General features: G+C 32.8%; 1 protein-coding gene across 1 annotated transcript in view; it reads left to right on the top strand.

Annotated features, from left to right (window-relative positions):
- Positions 1 to 10: 10 nt before the first annotated feature.
- Positions 11 to 18,831, top strand: part of LOC127730467 (PMS1 protein homolog 1-like) — a 32,060-nt gene continuing 13,239 nt past the window's right edge. Inside the window, exons 1-8 of the mRNA XM_052238891.1 lie at positions 11 to 205; positions 2,575 to 2,734; positions 6,623 to 6,748; positions 9,797 to 10,077; positions 10,988 to 11,110; positions 12,006 to 12,146; positions 13,223 to 14,101; positions 15,322 to 15,411. Of these exons, the coding sequence (XP_052094851.1) occupies positions 65 to 205; positions 2,575 to 2,734; positions 6,623 to 6,748; positions 9,797 to 10,077; positions 10,988 to 11,110; positions 12,006 to 12,146; positions 13,223 to 14,101; positions 15,322 to 15,411 (1,941 nt within the window). The 5' untranslated portion in view covers positions 11 to 64. The remainder of the gene's footprint in view (positions 206 to 2,574; positions 2,735 to 6,622; positions 6,749 to 9,796; positions 10,078 to 10,987; positions 11,111 to 12,005; positions 12,147 to 13,222; positions 14,102 to 15,321; positions 15,412 to 18,831) is intronic.

The raw sequence follows: 18,831 nt of genomic DNA, 5'->3' as shown, positions 1-18,831 counted from the left end.
GATGGAAAACTCTTTAATGAATTAAGGGTTCAAAATTGTTTCCTCTGAGAAGAATCCGCGGGAAATGTCGACTTTAGCAGCACTTAATGCTTCAACAATCCGGTTGTTAGGGGGCACTCAAGTGATCACTTCAGTATTTAGTGTTGTAAAAGAATTGATAGAAAATGCACTTGATGCTGGTGCATCAACTATTGATATTAGACTGGTTAGTGCTTTGACTTTGTGCTGATCAAGTTTTTTTGATGCTGAGACATAATTTATATATTCCCAGATGGCATGTTACATTTACTATAATACTTGTTATATCAGACAGAATCCATATCCGTTCCTCCTGATTCAAGTTCAAACCAGTACCTTTTCAGCCTAATACCTGTTCACCATGAGTGCATTCGCCCTACTATCTGTTCGCCCTGATTCTTATGTTATGGTGTTGTCCACAGGCACTTGTCTGATGGAAGCAAGACAACTCACCCCACTGGAAAATCGCCCCACAACAAATCGCCTCACTTTTTCACCAACTCGCCCCACTTTTTAAAAAATCGCCCCACTTATGAAAAAGGGTAAAATCCCGTAGAATATAGGTCTGACAACTTGCCCCCATATGAAAAGGGTTAAAATGAAAAACAGAAAAATGCCGATGAAATTTGTCATGCCAATTCACCCACTGATGAAAAATGATGGAATCCCGTTGATTATAGGCCTGCCAACTCGCCCCACTTACGTTCTTATGAAATTAATTAAATGCACACTAACTGCAAGTCCAAGTTTCTGTATCCGACGGGATTTTTCTATTTTTCATATGTGGGGCGAGTGGGCATTGACGTCACAGAAATACTGATACTCACTTCTTTCTGCTTTATTTCAACAAAAAAGAAAAGAACTACAAAAAACATGATGCTTTTCTAAGGTTTTCATAGATATTCATTTTATTCATAAGGGGGGCAAGTTGGCATGACAAATTTCATCGGGATTTTTCTGTTTTTCATAAGTGGGCCGACTTGACAGACCTATATTCAGCGGGATTTTAACCCTTAAGTGGGGTGAGTTGTCAGATTTATATTCTACAGGATTTTACCCTTTTTCATAAGTGGGGCAAGTTGGAAAACAAGAGTGGGGCGAGTTGGTGAAAAAGTGGGGCGATTTGCCAGTGGGGTGAGTTGTCATGGATTCTCTCTGATAAAAAAGACACAGGTACAGTATTCGACAATTGATTAAAAAAAACACTTTATGGATAATGTTATCTATAGTATTGTCTATCCTAGTCAATCCAGTAACGTAGGACCAAACATGGCCATAATCATCATTAGGGTATCTAGTTTAAAAGGGGCCTCGGTGGCCAAGTGGTCTAAGTAGTCTAATGTTCATCAGGTTGAGATCTATCTGCCATGTAATGCCATTAAGACGAATCAGACAACCCGTTGTTGGGTTGATGCCCCTGAATTGGTAAATTTAAGGAAATTTTGCAGTTTTTATACCCCCGCTTTAAAAAAGTGGGGGTATACTGTTTTACCTCTGTCTGTCAGTCCATCCATCTGTCTGTCCGTTAGTCTGTCCATCCGTCCTATGATTATTTTTCGTCGCAGCTTTCTCAGGAACTACATCATAAGGATTTCATGAATTTGGTTTCAGGATTTATATACCGTGTGATGCGTTTTCAGATTCATCACTCAACAACTTCCTGTTTACCGAAATATTTGGGCCTGGGTATCATCAGTGAGCAGTAGTTCGCAGTTTCACTTGCAGTTTGAATATGAATATTATTATAGATAGATATTGTAAACAGCAATAATGTTCAGAAAAGTAAGATCTACAAATAAGTCAATATAACCAAAATTGTCAATTGACCCCTTTAGGAGTTATTGCCCTTTATAGTCAATTTTTAAAAAAAATTTGTAATCTTTTACAAAAATCTTCTCCACTTAATATACTGGGCCAAATAGAATTAAACTTAGCCACAATTTTCGATAGGGTATCTTGATTGAAAAATGTATCCGATGACCCTGTCATCCAACCGACATGGCCGCCATGGCTAAAAATAGAACATTGGGGTTTACTATATATAGAAGTCTAAGGGAAAATTGTAAAAAAACAATTTCAAATGGTCACAACTTGAAAACTAATTTGAATAATGATAAGGGGTCTTCAGTAACTATTGTAAAACTACAATGGAATGGCCTGCTTTTAATTTAACTACTAGGGCAAATTAAACCAAACTTGGCCTCAGTCATTATTAGGGTATCTAATACTATTAATTATGATTTTAACCTTATTTTACATGATTTCGAAAACAACAGTAGATACAGGTGAGCGACACAGGCTCTTGGGAGCCTCTAGTTATGTATCTTCTTTTACCCTTGGAGTTAATTATTAATATTAATTTATTTAGTCCAAGATGAACTACTTTTACAAAATTATGGAATCATTCTATTATTTTATATTTCATCATTGTTCATGACAATTTTTTCTTAAACATGCTTTGAAATTTAACATTCCACAATTTAAAACTGCATTTTTGATGTTGTGGAAAAAAGCATAATATCTTGATTAACCACACAAATTGTTTCTTTTATTCAGGAAAATTATGGGTTGGATAAAGTTGAAGTGAGGGATAATGGAATTGGTATACCCACCCAGAATGTTCCATTTGTTGCGAAGAGATACCATACATCAAAAATAGAATCTTTCAGTGACATTCAGCATTTACAAACATATGGGTTTAGAGGAGAGGCTTTGGGTAAATGCTTTTTAATTTTTAGCTCACTTGTGTATTCTCAACGCTTGTTCTCTGTTGTCAACATTAACTGTTAACTTTTAAAAAAATTCTTTCCTTTGAAGCTACAGGACCACAATTACCATTTGGGTATCTAGTAAAAAAAAATTGTCAGATTATCCAGCCTTCCAACCAACAAGGCTAAAATTGAACAGAGGGGTAAAATGCAAGTTTTGTCCATTACCTTGAAAACCGCTATCGATAGAGAAATTCTGACAGGACAGAAAAATGTAAAATTACAAAAATACTGAACTCCGAGGAAAATTCAAAAAGGGAAGTCCCTAATCAAATGGCAAAATCAAAAGCTCAAACACATCGAACGAATGGATAACAACTGTCATATTCCTAAACCTCTCACTTGTATGACAGTCGCATCAAATTCCATTATATTAACAACGATGTGTGAACAAAACAAACAGACACAATAGGTAAACATGTCAAAAATAGGGGTACAACAGCAACATGAACCCCACCAAAAACTGGGGATGATCTCAGGTGCTCTGGAAGGACAAGCAGATCCTGCTCCACATGTGGCATCCGTCGTGTTGCTCATGTTATTACAAAGCCGGTAAATAGTCTAATTGGGTAGGTCACATTCATGAAAAGGGAACGGGATTGTAGTTACGACATAAGGAACACGAAGTGATGATTTCATCTTCACCATTTGGAACTCTTGGTTTTACAAAACTGGAAGGGTCACAAATGGGATGCCAAAATCATCTCTTTTGTAGTAAAGTTTTGTTTTCAACCGACCCTCATTGTCCATTTCTAGATGTAAGTCAAGATATGAGGCAGACTTAACTGTATATTTTGTATCCTTTATCTCTCTAAATAAAGGCCCTAATCAAAAGGCAAAATCAAAAGCCCAAACACATCAAACAAATGGATAACAACTGTCATATTCCTGACTTGGTACAGGCATTTTCTTATGTAGAAAATGGTGGATTGAACCTGGTTTTATAGCTAGCTAAACCTCTCACTTGTATGACAGTCGCATCAAATTCCATTATATTAACAACGATGCGTGAACAAAACAAACAGACACAATAGGTAAAAATGTCAAAAATAGGGGTACAGCAGTCAACATTGTGTTATCATCTTAACCACTATAAAAACAAACAAATGTAACGAAGAAGCACAAAAAGGCATACATCAAATTTAACATCCTCATTTTGCTTTATTATTATACGATTATATTTATCTATGTAAAATCCACTCATAAAGGATGGAAGGTTTTAAGTACTGGTGTAAAATCGCGCGTTTGAAATTGGCATAGGTAGACATGAAATAATTTTGTTGTTCAAAGTATGACTGGATACATAAGTACGGAGTCACGTAAAATGGATATCTCAAAAAACAGACTTAACAGTAAAAGTAATATTAATGAATAAAATAATTTTGTTGTTCAAAGTATGATGGGATACATAAGTACAGAGTCACGTCAAATGGATATCTCAAAAAACAGACTTAAATTATTTTCATTTACCTGTGTTTAAAGTTATTGCAAATGGATGATATTTTTGTTCGAGCATATTGTTTTTCTTTAATTGTTTAACATTTCTTACCGATATACATGTTACTTTTATTATTCTTCCCTTAGTTTATTTATTTTGTATTTACATTGTGTCATAGGTCAAATTTATTTGTTCAGTGTATGTTCAATGGTGTTAATATGTCCTTTGATTGAGTTAAGCTATTTCAGTTGATATTTTACAGTGTGTCTTTCTATGTTGTGATGTTACACTATTATTTCAGAAAAAGGGTGAAAGTTTGGTACCATTAAAACATTTAAACCCGCTGCATTTGTTTGCACCTGTCCTAAGTCAGGAATCTGATGTTCAGTAGTTGTCGTTTGTTGATGTGGTTCATAAGTGTTTCTCGTTTCTCGTTTTTTATATAGATTAGACCGTTGGATTTCCGTTTGAATGGTTTTACACTAGTAATTTTTTGGAGCCCTTTATAGCTTACTGTTCGGTGTGAGCCAAGGCTCCGTGTTGAAGACCGTACTGTGACCTATAATGGTTTACTTTTATAAATTTTGACTTGGATGGAGAGTTGTCTCATTGGCACTCATACCACATCTTCTTATATCTATTAACAGTAAAATAAGTATTAATAAAGACAAATAAAAGAATACTATAACATGTTTTTAAGATGATAAACAACGTCAGTACGCAGAATCTATACTTCAAGACCATCGTGTATTATTTGTGAAGTTGATACGGAATATTTATCAACAAGGTCTTGGTACCTTCCGATGAACTTTTTTAGAAAAAGGACGAGACGTTCTTTGACATACCCCTGGTTCATCAACTTTCTGCTCACACACTTTCCAAATTTTGTAATCTACCTACTGTTAGACAACTCCTTATATGAGTTATTGCCCTTAAATGATGATTTTTACCAATTTCATTTTTTTTGCCTATTATCTAAAAGATTATAATATATAGATGAATCTTTAAATGGCAAAAAATATCAAAAGAACAAGATTTACAAATAAGTCATCATTATAGAAATCAGGGTGTGACTCTTTGTAGGAGTTATAGCCCCTGAACGATGATATGTATCAATATTTTGCATTTTGGCTTAATTTTCATTAAAACTGTAATAGATAAAGAGAAACTTTAAATGGCAATAATAATCAGCATAAAGCCCTCATTATTGTTGCTTTATTATGGCCACAATGGACAACCTGACCGAAATTGTTGGACAACTTCTCATAGGATTTATAGCTCATAAATGACAATTTTTACCAATTTTCAATTGTATGCCCAAAATAAAGACGAAGAAAAACTGTAAACTTAAAAAAAAAAAATAAACTCTACAAGATCTACAAATTTGTCAAGATTGCAGAAATAGTCAGTTGACTGCTTATAGTAGGTATTGCCCTTTAATGGTGATTTTACCCATTTATGCATATTTGGTCAAAACTATAGTAGATAAAAAAAATAAACAGCACAAAATTATCAGCAAGACATGATCCACAAATATGTCTACATGGTTGAAGTTTTGGTAGACTATTATGTTAGGAATCATTGCCCTTGAATAATGATTTTTACCCCCCCAAAAAAAACATTTAATAGATTGACAGAACTGAAAACAGAATATATGATCAGCAATCAAAGATCAACAAAAAAGAGATGTTAGTCAAGAATTATATTCTAGTCTTTAATTTTGGAGTGAGTTTGAATCCTGCACGTGGCTGCTGGCAGGTGCTCTCAACTCCAATCTTAATTGACTAGGATTGTCAGTTTTCCTATCAAGGGTCGTGGTTCTCTCAAGGCACTCTGGCTTCCTCCACCAATAAAAACTGATCCCCAAGAAATAGCACAATAGTGCTGAAAGTGGCGTTAAACACTAATCAATCAATGATTCAATTAATGTTGGAGAGAGTCCATTGTTGAAAATGCAATAAGATCCAGGTGAGCAACACAGGCTAAATGGAAAGATCATAGGACTTTAAGTTTGTGAAACTTGTAGTTATATTGAAGACTTTCAACATTAAAAAAATCAGGATCAGTAAAGCCAAAACAATTCACTGTATGCACTCTTGTATTGTATGGTTTTCAATAATAGACAGCCACTAGATGTCATGTGATCCTATACTATATTAATCATTCAAAAAACAAATGGTACATTTAGAAATGCACAATAAACATCTAATAAGAAAACTACTGAATTTAATTTGAACATAATAATACCAGAGAAAAACAAAAAGCAACAAATATGAATCAATACAATTGTGCATATAAAACTGTTCCAATCATTGAATGCACACAAAGTATGTATATAACCTTTTATTAAGTCTTTGTGAAGACTCCAATAATATGTAATTCATCATTCTTTTTTTAGGTTCATTATGTACAGTGTCAACATTGTCTATTACAACCAAAACTGGTGAAGATGAGGTCAGTTTATCATATGCCTTCAACAATCAGGGGCAGATAATATCATCACATCCTTCTCATTTGACACAAGGTAATGAACAATGAAACATTGTTACTTTAAGGAATTTCTTTTTCTTCCCACAGTATGTCTTGCAATAAGCAAATATAATTCATATTCTTTCTATACAGTATGAATTTTGCTCATTGTTGAAGATGTACAGTGTGCTATAGTTGTGTACATCCTTGTCCTTTGGTCTCTGTTGGATATTTGTCTTATTGACAATCATACCACATTGGTACACACACCAAATGATACATTGGAGTATGTATTGAACTATAATCAATGTTTATCAAGTTTTAACAGTCAGGGATATAACTTTATAGGGTTATTACAGAAAAATAACATACATTTGTTATTGTGGACTAAAAAATCAAAGAACTATGATAACATATGTATGTTACATGTTTCAAAGGGACAATATACATCACTAGTTTAGTTAAAATGCATACAAGTTCTATTGATATTACTATTGTCTTTATGTATACTTAACTATAGAAAGATATAACAGTTCATAGTTTGCTATTTTGCATAGTACACCTATATGTTATTACAGAAAAAATATGTCTGTAATAACTAAAGGGTGTTATCACAGCTTCTCTTTATCACTCCAAAGCATTTTCTCAGACATACATCATGCTTAATTACAATGTATTTTAATTTATTGTATGAAATAATGACCAGAGCATGTAATGAGGTTCTGCGCAAGCTTCCCAGTAATTCCCAAGTGTCTCATATAATAGGTTACATTCCTTTAATAACTAAGCTATGTTATTACAGCTAATTTTATCCCTTAAAAGCATTGTCTCATTGATTTACCATGGTTAATCAAAAATGTATTAGTATAATTAAAAAATTATTATCAAGGCTATGCATTCAGTTTCTGCGCAAAGTCTCAAGAGTTCCCTAGAGCCCATTATAAATTAAAGTATTTTTGATTTATTTTACAAATAACAAACATATGTTATTGCAGATTTAGAAAATTTAAGGAATAAAGAGTAGACAACTCATGAAAGTATCTGTAATAACACACACAAGTTATTTTCTGTAATAACCCTATAGAGTTATATCTCTGACTGTTTAACCTTTAAATAGGGATGTCAATGAGTACCTGAGTACTCGAGTATCGCTAGAGTATTGCCTTCTTTAAATAAAGTTGATTTTAATTGAGAGTGCCTCTTGGGAAGTTAAATTGTAATCTTTGATTAATCAAAATAAAATTTTTTTCAAATATTTGCTCTTAGTTTAGAAAATTCCTTTGAAAAGAGGTTGGCTATGCAAAGAGTAACTTTCTTAGGCTTGTGATACTTGTAGTAAAACCTTTGGTTTCACCGTTATCTTTTTAGACTTTCAAAATAAAATCAATCATGGTCAGTAAAGCAGGTGAGACATTTCAGCTTGTTCACTCTTTTATTATATCAGCCATTGTTAGTAAAAACTGTATTAAACACTGAAAATGATCAGCAATACAAGATCTACAAAAAAAGCCATTGGATGACATTGCCTTTAAATGATCTTAACTTCTATTTTTTTAGTTTTGACTTTTTTCTTAACTATAATAAGGTAGATCTTAGGAAACTGTAAACAGCAAAATTGGTCAGCAATACAAGATCTACAAAAATGCCAGTATGACAAAAATATTTGGATGACTACTTATAGGAGTTATTGCCCTTATATGATGATTTTTGACAAATTTTCCAGTTTAAACTATTATTTGAAAATTGTTATAGATAGGGCGAAAATGCAGGTGTTCAAATTAGCGGTGGTCCGAGGTCCATGACTTTCCACTGTTGCAATCGGACTTTCGTTTTGGTTACTAGCTACACCCGACAGACCTTCGATTTGAAAGAAAATAAAAATTAAATTTGCCGACCTTTTTAACCATCAGTATCGTCAATTCAAAGCCATATTATAATTGAAATTGAGATAAAAAAAAATGTTTCATCCCTGACCTTTCCGGCGAGTGATAAAAGTTATTTTTAACCTTATATTCTTGGAAACACAAGGTTATAAATAGTTGCGATATGTCACGTGACAAATCAGAACAAAATGTGTCTGTATCGTTTTGGTGTCACGTCTTCCAAGAGAAAGCCTGAAGATGATGAACGGTCTTCAACGTCTTCCTTGGGAACAAAACATAAGAAATCAAATGAAGATCTCACTAAAGACCAAAAATATGATCGTGAAAAACTGGAATGGAAATTTAAGCCCCACTGTAAAATCAATCGACCATGGCTATATTTTGATGGTCTAATGTCGTGTACATACTGCCAGAAGTTCTCTACCCAATCAGAAAAAGAAAGTGCACTTATAAGGGGAACACTTAAAATAGACCCAATAAAAATACACGAAGTGACACCCAAGCATTTATCTTGTTTAAAGTATTGGATCCATGAAAGTGTCCAAATTTTAAGTTAAAAGATTTATTGTCAGACACTAAACTTGGACAATGTATTCGCAAGCAGCAATGTAAGCCTGATCAGTTAAATAGATATAAGGTTCTCTTCAACACTGCATACAGTGTTGCAAAAAAAGTGAAACCCTTCAGTGAACACTTTTACATCAATAACAGACTATAGTATAATTGTCAATAATTGAGACAACACACACACCCACAGTGACACCCTCCCCAATCCCCCCCAAAAAAAGATTATTGGAATTCATAATATACAAGACAATTACCTCTATTATTATACTTGTTATACCACAGTGACACTGGCAGTTTGGTGATATATGGTTGACTGGCAATATATTTGTAAACTTAACAAAACATTAAATGCAGTTCAAATATGATGAAACAAGCTAACCTAACACCAAAAGCACATTAATTTTGTATTTGTGAGTTATGAAATATTTCATGTAAAAGTAGGACCTGTGATTTAAAATGTGGACCTTTCAGTTTGGAGTTTTATGTAAGCAGTGGTTCTTATCTGTATACAGAAAATTAGCACGAAGTTTGGTCTCCTATATGTTTTGCATTATTTGAACTTACTTCAGAATTTTTTTTCAATCACATATTTTAGTTTTCCATAAAAAAATGAATATTGATTGATACCTTGTATGCTTTACCTGTATTTTTAGGAACCACAGTAACAGCTACTGGTCTGTTCAAAAACATTCCAGTGAGACGGCAGTTCTACAATACAAATAAGAAGAAGAAAGAAGAAATTAAAAGGATTGAAGATTTGCTAGTAGCTTTCAGTATTATACTCCCTAAAGTGCGCTTCACCTTAAATCATGACAAGGAAAGATTATTTCAAAAAAATGGATGCCCTGATATACGAACAGCAATGCTTAGCATTCTAGGTAGAAATGTTCTGAATTGCTTAGTTCAAAAGACAGTACAGTTAGAAGACTCGAAGGTGATTCCTTATTATTATAACATCTGTTTATGGTTTATTAATTGAATCATTCCATATTATAACACATAAGTATATCTGTTGCATTAACTCATGTACAGGTAAGTTTTATATTGACAGGAACTACAGTATATCTGTTGCTTTAACTCATGTACAGGTAAGTTTTATATTGACCTGTTGCATTAACTCATGTACAGGTAAGTTTTATATTGACAGGAACTACAACAACACGACTACAAACATTTCAACTGTTTGCCTTTTAATGAAATGCTGATTAACTGGAAATCTGGCACTACAGTGTGTGGCAAACTGTTAATTTTCACATCTGATTTAGTGTATAAAAAAAGATAAAACAAGAAACCTGAAGGTCTCATAAAATCTAGTGAAAGCTACAGGTTAATTTTTTTATACTCACACGTGTCATGCTACCCCCTACCCCTAAAACATGTCACAAAATGCTTTACCTGTATTTTAAGGGAAATTGGTATTTGCTGTGCTAAACCAACCATGCAAAATTTTGGAGTAAGAGCTGAAGACTTAAAATTTGCTGACATTCCCCTGATTGCTAGCATGTTTTTAAAGAAGCTCAGAATGTAAATAGTACATAGTTCATATGAATATCACTTTTACATGTTCCCATTTTGAACATAATAGGCAGATAGACTTGAAAATGAAACTGGTAAGTTAGAAATTATTTGCATATACAAAATGCAAAAACTATATACAGGAGATATTTTGTTTTATTTTCTATTATATGACATACCACAAGAATTGTGAAATATTGCCAAACCATACCAGAAAATACAAAAATAAATTCCACAATGATTTATACCAATGAAATCTCCTTTGTTTACAAAAACAATATATGTGCTCACAAAATTAAGCATTTCTACTTAAACTTTTACATTTTCAGATAAATATAGACATGTTTTTACCTAATCCAGCTAGTGATGTATTAATTACGAGTAAGTCTGATAACTCCAGATGTATTTGTGCAATCAATAGAAGACCAGTTCATTTGAAAGATATGGAAAAGGTAAAAAAAATTATACTAACACAGTTTATCCTGAAGAGCAACTTGACTTAATAAGCAATGAACTTTTGATTCGTAATGAATATTGAATCTAGTTTTCTTTGATAAAATATTTGCAAAGTTCAGCTTTTATACGCTTGAGTAAATGTAAGGCATTGAAACAATCTATTGGTAAACATATAATGAACAACAGATTTAGTTATTATCAATCAGTAATGATGAGGCACGATAAGGTTTTTACCCAATTGACCTTCATTCCTACAATCATATAACGCAAGACAGAAAACGCATCCAGAAAGGTATGACAGCTTTCCTACATAAGAACTCTTTGTAAAATACATTTGATGGTTCAACTGGTTTGTCTGAAGTCAGAATCATGTGTCCAGGTGGTGACATGTCTCCCTGTGAGCAAGCATATTAAAAATTGGACTCAGTGTCTGGGTCTAGACAAAATACGATTCATATTCATGTTCTCAACCTGAACATGCATTTGATTTACAACTGGGTGCTCAGAAAGGAACCATCCATCCATCCTTCAATTTGGAAGTTTTGCCTTGGATAATTATATGGACTACAAAGGTTGTTGTAACAAAAGTATAGGTACATTTCTTTTGCTCCCTTTTAAGAATTATTGAATGCACTAGCGAAGGTAAATTTCTTTTGCTCCCTTTTAAGAATTATTGAATGCACTAGCAAAGGTAAATTTCTTTTGCTCCCTTTTAAGAATTATTGAATGCTCCAGCAAAAGAATAAATTGCCATTACCATAACTAAAAATAGAAAATTATACTAAAAGTTCAATATTAAGGGCCAATTGAGTTGTGATCCATATACACATTGTGTTGACCCCACACTACCATCAAACAGCTTTGAATGAATTGTATACTTTCTGATTTCAGCTGATCAGACAGCACTATGTTTCACACAAGAAGACAGATAACCACCGTCATCCTATTTACTTCTTATCTGTTACCTTGGAAACTGATCAGATTGATGTTAATGTTGATCCTAACAAGACAATAGTCTTACTTCACCAAAAGGTATGATTGCAGCAAATTTTGCTTTTTTGCATATTTTTTGTATTTTATCATTTAATTTATACTGAAAGAAAACACTGATATGCACTTTTAGAAAACAGTTGTAGATCTTAGTTATTGTAATGTTGTTTTTCACTTGGTAATTCATGCTGGTAAAGTAAAGATATCTTCCACACAAGAATACAGATACCTTCATCTGCAATCTTATTAAATTATCAAGTTTTCATGGTTTTGTCAGATTCTTAATTTCTAGTAATAGGTAAAGTATATTTGGTGTATAGGATGATGGGAAGAAATTTTAGTGAGCACTCTCCTGTTAAATCATTCTCTAAACCTCAGTTCTAAAACTTCAAAATATAGAGAAATTTTAATACCATATTGACAATTCAAATTTTATTATTTTTTTGCCTACTTGCAAACCACTTGAGCATATAACTTCCAAAAGATTGATTGATGTGTAATACTTAAGTTTGCAACAGCTGTTTACCTTTACAAAACTCACAGGCCTATAGTTTTTCCAGATGAGTGTGACTTTTATAAAAAATAATGGACAGCACTGCCAAAGATGACCACTTAAGAAAATGTGACTCAGATTCTTAAAGGCCCACAATCATATTTTACGTTTTATAGACGAATTTTTAGAATATATATATAAACTTCTTGAAAAAGAAGATCAAGGACTACTGTATCCACAGGCTCTATTGATAGACACTTGTTCAAAGTTCCTGTGTTGACATGTGTCATGTTATGCTTGCTTTCAGCTTAGTCCTTTATTGTTTGCTTAATAATCAAACATCAAATCTGGATCAACCTTCTTGTAAAGTATCCATGTATATAAAGATGTGCCTTTTATGATGCAAAAAATATAATCAGCATTACTGTGGATTCATTTATTTTCGTGAGTGCCAATTTTCATGGATATTTGATTTCTTGTTTTTTTTCAAAAAGTCTTCATACAAGCCTATAGACATTTTGTATGACTTCGAACATTTCAAATTCCTGGTTCACCTGGTACATACCCACAAAACCCTCAAATTTTTTTTTCCCTCGAATAATGATGTGTTTCTTGTATTTTACAGGCAGAAATAACAAAAGGGTTGATATCTGTATTGGAAGAACTATATGGTAGCATATCTAAATCGATTGATGACACAACAACTAACCATGATAATTCTTATACTGACAGTAACAAAGGAGATATGTCATCAGATTTTGACGACTCACTTGTTGTAATTCCAGTTACTAGTAAACAACCAAATATTCCTGTTGTCAAAATTTCTACAGATAATAAAAATATAGTACTAACAAAACATGACCTACCAGAAACCATTTCTGAAAAACTTGAGCAAGGGATAGAAAATAATGTCTCAAACACAATTTATAATGATGATTTGGAAAAAGAGGAAAACATTTCATTAACTCAATTAGGCAAACCAGTTTTCCAGGTAGTTGAGGAGTCTTTAGACGACTGGATTAATGAAAAGAATGACAATGTCAGTTCTACTAAATCAAAACAAACTGAAAGAAATGTAGCAGACATTGAAAATACACCAACCAATATTATTCAGAATATTGAGAAAGGGCAGGACCCTGGTACTTCCAATAAACATTTGAATAAGTTAAGTGTCAATCAGATTCCCAGTAACATTCATTTTGAGTCTAATCCTAAGCTATGTGATATATATAGTGATATAGTATCAACATGGAAAGATTCCCCTTCGGAAGATGGACCAGAAATACCAGTTAAACTTCCTGAAGTCCAATGTGAATCTACATGCCTATCAGATAACCAAAACAGTTGTCAAAAAGGTCAGAATAAAGGTATTGGAGTTGATGTTGTTACTAATGATATTAATGAGGAAAATCTTTGTCAAACAAGAGGAAATGAGACAACATCAGGTAGTGCTGACATGTGGAGTAGAGGAAAGTCATTAACCAATGATTCAACAGACATTCAGGTATACTGGAAGATGTTGTTTATTATGATATAGTCAATTTATTTTAGGTATGCAGTAATGGTTTCATTTTCTTCAATTCCTCTGTCCATATCGTAAACTTGGATATGTATGATTGCTTGTTTGTAAGCTGAGGCATTTTCACATTCATGACATATGTGATTAAATTTTTGGGGTACTTAGTGAGATTTTTTCAAAATTTGGCATTTGGCATACACTGAAAAGCCCTTTGTGATTCCCTATTTTCACATAGAAAGTTATCTGGCAATTCAGTACTTTGTCAACATTTAACAACTATATAGTTTTTATACCTTTATTCTATAGTCCACTGCTCTTCAAATCAGCACAAATGGTTAAGCTCTGACACTTGTTAAAAATATCAACTTGTTCAATATCACAGCACAGAGATTTTTTAGTTTACAAATTAAATTTGAGTACCTCACTTTGAGGCATATTAGGGATATTTACTCATCTTCTCTTTTTCTATGAAGCATATTTAGATTGAGTTATCAAAATGATAGGCATATATACTAGTCAACCAAAGTAACGATACACAAGTTTTAACTCCAATTTATCATAAAATATAATAAATAGAAAAATCTATTAAATTATCCGAAGAAAAACATTCATTTGCAAAGCAAATGCATATGACTAAAAGAATCTGACCAAATTGGAAAGTGAGAAAATACCGTGTTATTGAACACAGGAGTCAAATTTATTTTGCGGAAAATGATGACAAAAGTCGCCACTTAATTTCGAAGATGAGAATTAAGTATTCAAATATCTGCAAAGGAGTTCAGATTTTAAGTAGACCATGTGTTTAAGTTTAAAGTTTTAAGTTCTAATATCGATTTTTGAATTTTTGGGTGAAAATACGATTTTTGAAATAACAAAAATGACACAAAAAATTCACATATTTGCCTTAAATCAATGGTTTTGATAAGAAAATAACACTCTGTAAATATTAGACCAATTGGGCAATTATTTACCTTGGTACAGTGTATCCAATTTCATTATATATGGAAAATATATTGCCTTGTATTGTTTCTTTTGTTGACTAGTATATTTTTATGCCCCCACCATAGCGGAGGGGTATTAAGGTTTACCCTTGTCTATCCGTACGTCCATGGTACATGATATTGAATTCATTTCTTTTAGTTAGACTGTGTTTAAGCTAAGACTTTGTATAAAAGTAACAATGGTTATTATGAATTTATTTACAGCCAGTTACCATTTTACCAGGAAAAAGATTGATGTCTTTGTCAGAAGGTGATGAGGGTCCTCCTTTGAAGAAAAGACTAGTGATACCACAGGTTATAAAGTCAAGGGTCTAACTTAAATAAGTTATTAAAGAAAAATAACATACATGTCGTTATTGTGAGCTAAAATATAAAAAAACTGTGATAACATTTGTATGTTACATGTTTCAAACAGGCAATATACTTCCTTTACTTTGTTAAATTGTATACAAGTTCTATAGGTATTATTATTGTCTTTATGTATACTAAACTTTAGAAAGATATAACAGTTCACAGTTTGCCAATCATGTAGAGTACACCTATGTTATTACAGAAAATATATGCCTGTAATAACTAAAGGGTGTTATTACAGCTTCTCTACATCTCTTCAAAGCCATTTCTCAGACATATATCACAATATATTTTAATTCATTGTAAGAAATAATGATCAGAGCATGCAATGAGGTTCTGGGCAAGATTCCATGTAATTCCCAAGTGTCTCATTTTATAAGTTACATGCCTGTATTAACTAAGCCTTGTTATTACAGCTTAGTGTATCCCTTAAAAGCCTTGTCTCATTGATTTACCATGGTTGATCAAAAATGTATTAATTGAATTGGAAAATTAATTATTAAGGTTATGTATTAAGTTTCTGCGCAAAGTTTCAAGAAATCCCAAGAGCCCACTAAAAATAAAAACATTTTTGATGTATTAACTAATAACAAACATATGTTACTACAGATTAAGAAAAAAAGAGCAGACAACTCATGAAATTATCTATAATAACACATGTATGTTATTTTTCTCTAATAACTTATTTAAGTTAGACCCTTGACTGTTATAAAACAGAATTTATTATTTATGACGTACTTTCCAAGTATAAGCTGTGTTAAATAGCTTCTGGTAGAAATTTGGTTCAGGATTGGTTATTTCCAGATGCTCAGGCATTGATTGAATTTTGTTGCAGGCTCTGTTCTGGATTGGTTAACTTTCCAATTTTTTTTTAATCATGCTTTTACTGCAAGCTAAGTCTGAATTGGTGTACTAAATATGTTACTGAAGATAAACAAGAATTTGTGCCACAGTGTTCATAGGACAACGCTTTGCTTGCACTACCAAGTGAACTACCAAGTGAATATAATATTAAGGTTTGATTTTGCTAGATTAGTGAGCAAAATTGATTTTTAATCCCTATTTTGACGTCTTCTCTGTCATAAATAATCATGTGATATCTTATTACCACAAAGTCCCAAAACTTGTATGACATGCAGTTGGTCATCAATCAGTATCAGTATTACTAGCAAACATGATTCCTCCATTCCTTTATAGATGTTGATTTTAATTCAAGAAATCCTTGATTGATGAAAATGAAGGATTGAGACATGTCACTTAAACACATGCACTTGTCTCTGATTTTTTTGTACTGTTTTTGTCGAGCCTGCGACTTTTGTCGCAGAAAGCTCGACATAGGGATAGCGATCCGGCGGCTACGGCGGCGGCGTTAGCTAACTTCTTAAAAGCTTTATATTTTAGAAGGTGGAAGACCTGGATGCTTCATACTTTGTATATGGATGCCTCATGTTACGAAGTTTCCGTCAGTCACATGTCCAATTTCCTTGACCTCATTTTCATGGTTCAGTGACTACTTGAAAAAAAAGTTCAGATTATTTGTAATGTTAAATTCTCTCTTATTATAAGTAATAGGATAACTATATTTAGTATGTGCGTACCTTGCAAGGTCCTCATGCCTGTCAGACAGTTTTCACTTGACCTCGACCTCATTTCATGGATCAGTGAACAAGGTTAAGTTTTGGTGGTCAAGTCCATATCTCAGATACTATAAGCAATAGGTCTAGTATATTTGGTGTATGGAAGGACTGTAAGGTGTACATGTCCAACTGGCAGGTGTCATCTGACCTTGACCTCATTTTCATGGTTCAGTGGTTATAGTTAAGTTTTTGTGTTTTGGTCTGTTTTTCTTATACTGTATGCAATAGGTCTATTATATTTGGTGTATGGAATGAGTGAAGGTGTACATGTCCAACTGGCAGGTGTCATCTGACCTTGACCTCATTTTCATGGTTCAGTGGTTATAGTTAAGTTTTTGTGTTTTGGTCCGTTTTTCTTATACTTTATCCAATAGGTCTACTATATTTGGTGTATGGAATGATTGTAAGGTGTACATGTCCAACTGGCAGGTGTCATCTGACCTTGACCTCATTTTCATGGTTCAGTGGTTATAGTTAAGTTTTTGTGTTTTGGTCCGTTTTTCTTATACTTTATCCAATAGGTCTACTATATTTGGTGTATGGAATGATTGTAAGGTGTACATGTCCAACTGGCAGGTGTCATCTGACTTTGACCTCATTTTCATGGTTCAGTGGTCAAAGTTAAGTTTTTGAGTTTTGGTCTTTTTTCTTATACTATTATGCAATAAGTCAACTATATTTGGTGTATGGAAATATTCTATGATGTACATGTCAGTCTCGCAGGTTTTATTTGACCTTGACCTCATTTTCACAGTTCATTGCTCAGTGTTAAGTTTATGTGTTTCAGTCTGTTTTTCTTAAACTATAAGCAATAGGTCAGCTATATTTGTTGTATGGAAGGATTGTAAGCTGTTCATGTCTGCCTGGCATGGTTCATCTGACTTTGACCTCATTTTCACGATTCATTGTTCAAGTTTAGTTTTCTTGGTTAAGTCTGTTTCTTAGAAACTATAAGCAATAGGTCAACTATATTTAGTGTATTGAATGATTGTAAGGTGTACATGTATTTCTTGTTTGGTTTATATGACCTTGACTTCATTTTCTTGGATCATGTTAAGTTTATGTAATAGTTGTAGTAAAGCTTTCATTTAGGACTATCAACATAATATCAATGGTTAGTAAAGAAGGCGAGACATTTCAGCGTGTCTACTCTTGTTTTTATATAACAATATAAAGTAATAAGGGTTGAAAAAAAGAGACACTCAAGACAGGTGACTGCAAATTAAACGGGATTTTAATTCTCATATAACTTTTCTTTTGGTCTTAATGCTATCTGATCCAATTGGGTCTGGGCTTGGAATGACAATATTTTTAAATGCTTCTTGATTCATAAAACAAATATTTTGTGTGATCACTAAAAATATCTTCTTGTGTTGATAGTTAAATATGTTATAAATATTTGAATTTAATATGACTTACTATTCATCTTTTAATCATGTTAATGGGGAGCAGGTATATAAATATAGATTCTTACATTGATACCAGTGGATTATCGAGATAGTTGAATTAACAATTTTAAAGTCTGAGCCTTGGCGAGGACTTTAAAATTTATGATTTAACTATCGAGATTGGATAAATCCGATAATTCACGAGTAACTATGTAAGAATCTGTTTCTCTAATGATTAAAAAATACATTTTCATTTTTGTTAAACCAAAACCCCCTTCGACTGCCTTCCACATTTCACAAAGTTGTCAATTTCATTAACACCTGTTAGCACATTTTGA

This window comes from Mytilus californianus, unplaced genomic scaffold (assembly GCF_021869535.1).
Source record: "Mytilus californianus isolate M0D057914Y unplaced genomic scaffold, xbMytCali1.0.p SCAF_2, whole genome shotgun sequence".
Classification (NCBI taxonomy): domain Eukaryota; kingdom Metazoa; phylum Mollusca; class Bivalvia; order Mytilida; family Mytilidae; genus Mytilus; species Mytilus californianus.
The sequence above is the reverse complement of the archived record's forward strand: the minus strand, read 5'-3'. Positions and strand labels throughout refer to the sequence as shown.